The sequence below is a fragment of the Terrapene carolina genome, unplaced genomic scaffold (assembly GCF_002925995.2).
Source record: "Terrapene carolina triunguis isolate 2854851 unplaced genomic scaffold, T_m_triunguis-2.0 Scaffold374, whole genome shotgun sequence".
Lineage (NCBI taxonomy): Eukaryota > Metazoa > Chordata > Testudines > Emydidae > Terrapene > Terrapene triunguis.
The window spans coordinates 1,603,777-1,610,580 of record NW_020664725.1 but is presented as its reverse complement, the minus strand read 5'-3'; the positions used below and the strand labels follow the sequence as shown (position 1 = coordinate 1,610,580).

The following is a 6,804-nucleotide window of genomic DNA, read 5'->3' as shown; positions in this document are numbered from 1 at the left end:
TCCCGCACACGGAGCTCAGCCGGCCCGCGGCCGGGCTCCTGGGATCCTGCACACAGAGCGTCATCTTCTCTGCGGAAGGTCCTGACTTTGCCCTGAAGGTGCAGCGAGAGGTGTGGGCTGGTCAGCGCGGGAGCCTCTGTCCGGGCAGGGAATGGCCAGGAGCGGAGCAGAGTGGCGCGGCGCGGCAGGGACTCACTGGAGCGGTGGAAGTCCAGGCTGTCTTTGGTCTCAGCCCACAGGAGCTGGCTGCTAGACCTGCTGCTGCTGCTGCTGCTGAAGGTCTTGGGGCAGGAGGTGGCTTTCCATCTGTCAGCCAGCCACGGGGAGTCACTCACGTCCATCCTGGGGTTGGGGAGGGGAGGAGACGTACAGGTGAAGGCACCAGGTGGGAGCTTTGCTGTCACCTGCAGCAGCTCTGGAGAGCCCCGGCACATCGGGCTGGGTGAGTCTGTGGCACCTTCCTCCTGTGTCCGTGTGGAAGGGGCTAGCACAGGGCTAGTGCCCCGCTCCAGCCCTGGCCATGGGAGGGGAGCACTGTGCTGTTACTGGGCCAGGCTCGGGCCAGCGCCGCTCCTTTATGCTCTCGGGCAGTGAAGAGGGAGTGGGAAGATCCTCTGCGTCCCCAGCCTGGGGAGCCCCAGCAGGTACGGCCTGCCTCCCCCGGCAGGGGTGTGTCAGGGTGGGCAGCGGGCAGGTTCTGGGTCCCTCCTGCTGGCAGGGGCTGCGAAGCACCCACACGAGTGGGGGATCTGGTCATCTGTTGTAGGGAAAAGCCCCAGCGCTGCGTAACTCACAGCACCCTGGGCACCTGCCTTTCTCTGCACCAGGACGCCACAGGGGTGTTAGCTTGGCAGCCTCTCATCACAGAGCCATCACATGCTCCCCAGCAGAGACCAGCCGGCTCTGCTCCCCCTCCAGCCTGCCCTCATCCCCTTGTGCCTGCAGGACCATCACAGGGCACAGGTGGGGCTGGCAGGGGCTGCTGCAAACTGTAAGCTGTTTGGTGTCTTACAGAGGGTCATATGTGGGGCCCAGGGCTGGGATAGAAAGGGGATGCAGGTTACGATTGAGGGGCTGCATGTGGGGCCCAGGGCTGGGACAGCAGGGGGTTGGGGGTCGGGATTGAGGGGCACCGGCAGAGCTGAGGGGGGAGCCCAGGGCTGGGATAGCAGGGGGCTGCGGGTCAGGATTGAGGGGCACCGGCAGAGCTGTGGGGGGAGCCCAGGGCTGGGGTAGCAGGGGCTGTGGGTCGGGATTGAGGGGCTCTGGCAGAGCTGCATGTGAAGGGGAGCCCAGGGCTGGGATAGCAGGAGGCTGCAGGTCAGGAATAAAGCAGGAATCTTCCCTGTCAGTGGGCCGCCCTCGGGTTTGCTGAGTGGGGATACAGGCCAGCCCATGCCGTGGGGATCAAAACCATTTTCTCCAGGCAGGTTACTGCCCGTGGTAGGGCCGAGCCATCACTCACCTGTGCTTGACGATGGTGTCTTCACTGGCGTATCGGCACAGACCTGGGAGAGAGGCAGGGAGGTTGTTAGTTGCACAGCGATGGGTCCTTGCAATGACCAGGGTGCTCCCCTTCCAGCAGACTGTCCTGCGCTGAATGGCGCCCGTTTGCTGCCCCTCTTGGCCATCTTTCTCAGCAGGCCCGTCTTCCCCTGCCTGAGTTTCATCTCGTCCCCACGGCTGATTGCAACCCGGTCTCGCCATGCTGGGGACTCGGCCAGCTCCTCACCGGACCCAGCACCAGTCTCTGGATAACTCCTGGGCTCCCACAGCACTGAGATAGGGAACCCCTGGGGTTCACCCCAGACCACCCAGGGCAGGGGCCCTGCTGATCTCCTGCACTGCCAGGCCCCTTTCTGGGGACATCTCCCAGGGTAGCGCTTGGGCAGAAATCAGAGCCGTCTAAGACCAAGCCCCAGTGTAATGTCCAGGGCTGTGTGGGGGCTGCAGGGCCCAGCGAGCGGGGGTGAGGGTGGGGAGCCCTGCTTTAGCTGGACTGGCCCGAGCCCCTAAGGGCTGGGGTTTCTCAAACTCACTGAGCCCAGGCATAATGTGTCGTTCCAGGGCCCCTGCTGCCCCCCACCCCCATGCTAGTGACTGCTGGGAGACAGCTGGGCTCCGAGTTCCATAGGCCCAGATTCGCGCTCACCTTTGCCCAGGGCATGCTGCTGTTCTCGGCTGTAATGCCTGGCGTGGTGCTGGCACAGGTAGACAGCCAGCACCATCAGCACGAGCCAGAGCAGCGAGCCCACACTAGCGATGAAGACAGGCTGGCGAATCACTGCCAGGATGTGGCTGACGGAGAGCACCGCCGGGGTCCTGGCCATCTTTCCCACCAAGGGCTCTGGGAAGGAAGGGGTGGATCAGAGGTTGAGGTGGATCAGAGGCAGAGGGGCTGCAGCAGAGAGCTCGTCCAACGCAGAGCCATGCCTTGGGTATAGCTGACCTGCTCACCCGCCTGCCCACAGGACACCGAAAGGTTAACAGCAAAGGCCCAGCCGCAGCAGGAATGTGGGTCAGGCTCCAGTCCCTCTTTGCTACCACGGAGCCTGCTCCCCTCAGCAAGAGGGGCACAAGAGCCTCCTGCCTGCACAGCTCCAGGGCTGGGGTCCACCCTCTGTGCGGGCGTCGCTGGGGAGCCAGGCTGAGAGCTGGGATAATGCTGGGGGCAGGAGAGACTGGCCCAGCAGGTAGAGGGAGCCAGCCTGCGGGGCTGGGCAGGTCCCGCCACTCCGGGCACACCCCCAGGGCCTGTGGTTCGGAGCCCAGTGAGCGGCACACCTGGCAGACAGGGAGCGAGCTGGGCCATGGCCAAGGTGACCCAACGAGAGGCAGGCAGAGCCGGGAACAGAACCGGATTCCAGACAGCCAGCTCCCGGCTCGAACCATCAGCCAACATACCCTAGTCCCGGGTGCCAGCCAAGCCCCCGCGGAAAGCCAGCACTGTCTGGGGGCTCACGTGAAATGAGTCGAATGCAGAGAAGAAAAATATCTCTCCCAAGTGCTGCCTGAGCCAATGGTCCACTGGGCAGGCGTCAGAGAAGGGACACAGACCAAGGAGCATGACCTCCGTGCTGCCCCCCCCAGAGGGTCCCTGCCGACTTCCCTAAAACTCCAGTCTGGCCAGCTGGCAATGGTGCCAAGGGTCCAGGTGACTGAAGCAGGGTTTCTAAGGGAAGCAATTGAGCACAGCCAACAGGCCAGTGTGCCAGCGTGGGGAGCCAGAACGTCAAAGGGAGGGCAAGTGAGCGAGCGATCTGTCTGTCCCACCATCCCCAGCCGGCTCTCTGATCACAGGGCTCACCGGCTCCCTCTGGGCCCATCACGGGGATGTGGGGGTTTCCTGCTGGACAAAGAGCTCTACGAACAAAACATTTCTGACCTACGCTGCTGCATGTGGCATTGCTGGCTGCCCCGAGCCCAGCTCCATTGAAGGCTGCCACCTGGATACAGTATTTAACCCCAGCCGGCAGCAAGACTGTTTCCAGACTGTGTGTCCCTCCATCCACGGTCCTGTTAGAGCGATGGTGAGTTTCATTGCCCAGGTACCAGACCTGTAACACACCCAGACAGAGCTAGCACGGCTGTGACAAACCCAGACCTGTCATACCCCCAGACACAGATACGACCAGGTACACCCCCCACCACCCCAGGCCCCATGGAAAGCTGTGACCCCCCCACTGCCCCGGGCCCCACAGACAACTGTGACCCGCACTGCCCTGGGCCCCACAGACAGCTGTGACCTGCTCCGCCCTGGACCCTTTGGATAACTGTGACCCCCACTGCCCTGGGCCCTACGGATAGCTGTGACCCACACTGCCCCAAGCCCCATGGATAGCTGTGACCCGCACCACCTCAGGCCCCATGGATAGCTGTGACCCCCACTGCCCCGGGCCCCACGGACAGCTGTGACCCGCACCACCTGGGCCCCACAGACAGCTGTGATCTGCTTCGCCCGGGCCCCCTGGATAGCTGTGATCCCCACCACCCCAGGCCCCATGGACAGCTGTGACCCCCACTGCCCCAGGCCTCATGAATAGCTGTGACCTGCTCCACCCCAAGCCCCATGGATAACTGTGACTCCCACCGCCCCAAGCCCCACACATAGCTGTGATCCCCACATCCCAGGCCCCACAGACAGCTGTGACCCCCACCGCCATGGACAACTGTGATCCCCACCACCCCAAGTCCCACAGACAGCTGTGACCTGTACTGCCCCAGGCCCCATGGACAGCTGTGACCCCCACCACCCCAGGCCCAACAAGCAGCCCCAGGAACTCCAAGCAAAAGCGGCTCCTCTGCCAGGCGCCCCCAGGTCCTGTGTAAGGGGCATCACTCATTGAAGCTCTGCCCAGCTGGCACACGGCTCCTGGGGGCTGCTTCCAGCCCCGACCAGAGCAGCCCCCGAGATCCCTGCACGAACAAACACTGACTCCTGTGAATGCTCCTGAAAGTGACTGAGAGGGCGTGTCACTCTGGCAGGATGCAGCCCAGCCTGGCAGCACTCCCAGGGCACACGGCCCTGCTTCCTGGCACCCTCCCGGTCACCTCCCCACCTTCGGGCGAGATCCCTCCGCGAGCCAGAGCTCCCGCCAGGTTCCTACTAGCTGCAGCCTGGCCAAGCCAGGCCGATTTAGCTCTTTAACCTCCGCCCCCACCGTGAGCACCGAGCACGTCAGCGTCATGCTGGGCCTGAGCCGTCGCCCCGGCACATCCTCACCTTGTAGCCCCGGATGATGCCGTTGTGTGCGTGGTGGGGAGGGGGGTCCCAGCTGATGAGCGCTGTGCCATTCCCATCCTCCACTGCCGTGATGGTGACGTGCTGAGGAGCTGCGCTAGGCACTGAGGACAAGAGAGAGCCACTGAAAACCTCCTTGGGCAGCGCGGGGCCGGGCTGCTCTCCGGACACGGAGCCTGTGGTCCCTGGAGCCAGGCCCCGCACTCCGAGCACTGAGGCGGCGGCAGAGGTGAAAGCCAGTATGCCCCGGTACGGGGTACCGGCAAGAGCCAGTGCGCCGTACCGGGGGGCCCGGCTTCCCCAGGCGGCAATTTAAAGGGCCTGGGGCTCCCAGTAGCGGCTGGAGCCCCGGGCCCTTTAAACTGCCGCCAGAGCCCCACTACTGGAGCCCTGGGGTGGTGGCGGCAGGGCTCCGGGGGTTATTTAAAGGGCCGGGGCTCCCGCTGCCTCTATGGCCCCGGCCCTTTAAATAGCCGCTGGACCCCCGCCGCCGCTACCCCAGGGCTCCGGGGGCTATTTAAAGGGCCGGGGCGGTAGAGGCAGGGGAGCCCCAGGCCCTTTAAATAGCCACCAGAGCCCCGCTGCCAGAGCCCTTGGGTAGCAGCGGCAGCCGGGGGCTCTGGCAGCGGTTTAAAGGGCCCAGGGCGGTAGCAGTGGCCGAGCCCTGGGCCCTTTAAACTGCTGCCGGAGCCCTCAGCTGCCGCTGTTACCCCGGTGGGGGAGGGGGAGGGCACTTACCGGTACAGAGCGGGCCGGGGCTGGCTCTGACCCCCCCATCCCCGCCCCTTCCACCCGAGGCCCCGCCCCTTCTGGGGGTCAGACCCGGCCCCAACCCAGCCCCGTACCGGTAAGTCCCTATTTCTACTTTCACCCCTGGGTGGAGGGCAGCAGAGCTGTGGTCCCTGAGGTCTCCCACCAGCACCAAGATGCCTGTCTGGGCTTCGGGCTGGTATCGCTAGAGAGGCAGGGCAGGTCATGGGGCCATGCAGAGAGGGGGTGACTGCAGATGAAGGTACCAACCTGGGCTCCTGGTGCCCAGGGGTCCTTTGAGATTGTGCATGGTGCTGCTCCTCCTCCCCATCCTCTTCCTCGTCCCTGCCTGTCCCCTCTAGCAGGACAGTGACAGACCCCAGCCTTGGCACTTCCCCACACGGCCCCCACACAAGATCCCTGGACGGTGCCGCCTTGGGGTGCCGGGGCACACTGGGGCACCCGCCGCGCCATTCACCCAGGGGATGCACAACAGCTGAATGGGCAGGTTCCCGTGTGCTCCAGCGGGACCCCCTGCCCATGCTCTCCCGGCGAGGCATCGGCCTTGTAAGGAGCAGCACCATGGAGAAGGACCAAGCCCTCAAACCCGCCCAGCGTGTCACTCCTGGACTCCCTGCCAGGCCAGCAGCCCCTCTAGAACCCGTGTGACCTTGTTCTGCAGAGCAAGCCGAGTCAGGGCCTGGAGCTGGAGGGACTGGGGGCGCCTCGGGCTGTACCTTCCTCCGGGATCCAGAGGTGCCTGATGTTGCTGTCTGGGCCATGGACCTTCCCGGCATAGGGCCGAACCTTGAACTCATACTTGTAGCCTCTCTTGAGGGCTGGGATGATGATGCTGTGCTCCCTGGGCACCTTCCATTCAACCCAGTCCGTGCTGACCGGCAGCAGGGAGCGGTACAGCACAGCATGACCCTCAGTGTGCTGGGACGGGCGGATCACCTGAAAGGCAACCGTGGTCATTGGGGGCGCAGGCCAGACCAGCAGAGATCTGCTCAACCCCCCAGCCTGCCCGTATCCGAGTCTCCTCTTGTCCTCCTGCCCAGGATGGTGCTTGCCTTGGGCAAGGGGCTTGGGACAGGCTGCCAGAGCTGCATCAGCAGGACTATGCGCTGGGAGAAGCCAGCTCAGAGTGTGGTTGCTATGGCAGAAAGTGCTGTATAAATGTTGATAGATGGGAGGGCGGGAGGATGGGCCAGTGGATGGATGAGTTGGTAGATGGGTGGCTGGGGGGATGGGAGGGTCAGAGGGTGGATGGCTGGTTGGGTTCAGTGGATGGGATGAAAAGATGGGTGGGA

General features: G+C 64.3%; 1 protein-coding gene across 1 annotated transcript in view; it reads right to left on the bottom strand.

Annotated features, from left to right (window-relative positions):
* The window catches only part of ROBO4 (roundabout guidance receptor 4), a 71,354-nt gene that overhangs the window by 38,237 nt on the left and 26,313 nt on the right, over nucleotides 1-6,804 (bottom strand). Inside the window, exons 8-13 of the mRNA XM_029912893.1 lie at nucleotides 6,229-6,448; nucleotides 4,724-4,845; nucleotides 3,386-3,557; nucleotides 2,153-2,347; nucleotides 1,466-1,508; nucleotides 197-342 (exon numbers count right to left, since the gene is read on the bottom strand). Coding sequence (XP_029768753.1) covers nucleotides 197-342; nucleotides 1,466-1,508; nucleotides 2,153-2,347; nucleotides 3,386-3,557; nucleotides 4,724-4,845; nucleotides 6,229-6,448 — 898 coding nt within the window. The remainder of the gene's footprint in view (nucleotides 1-196; nucleotides 343-1,465; nucleotides 1,509-2,152; nucleotides 2,348-3,385; nucleotides 3,558-4,723; nucleotides 4,846-6,228; nucleotides 6,449-6,804) is intronic.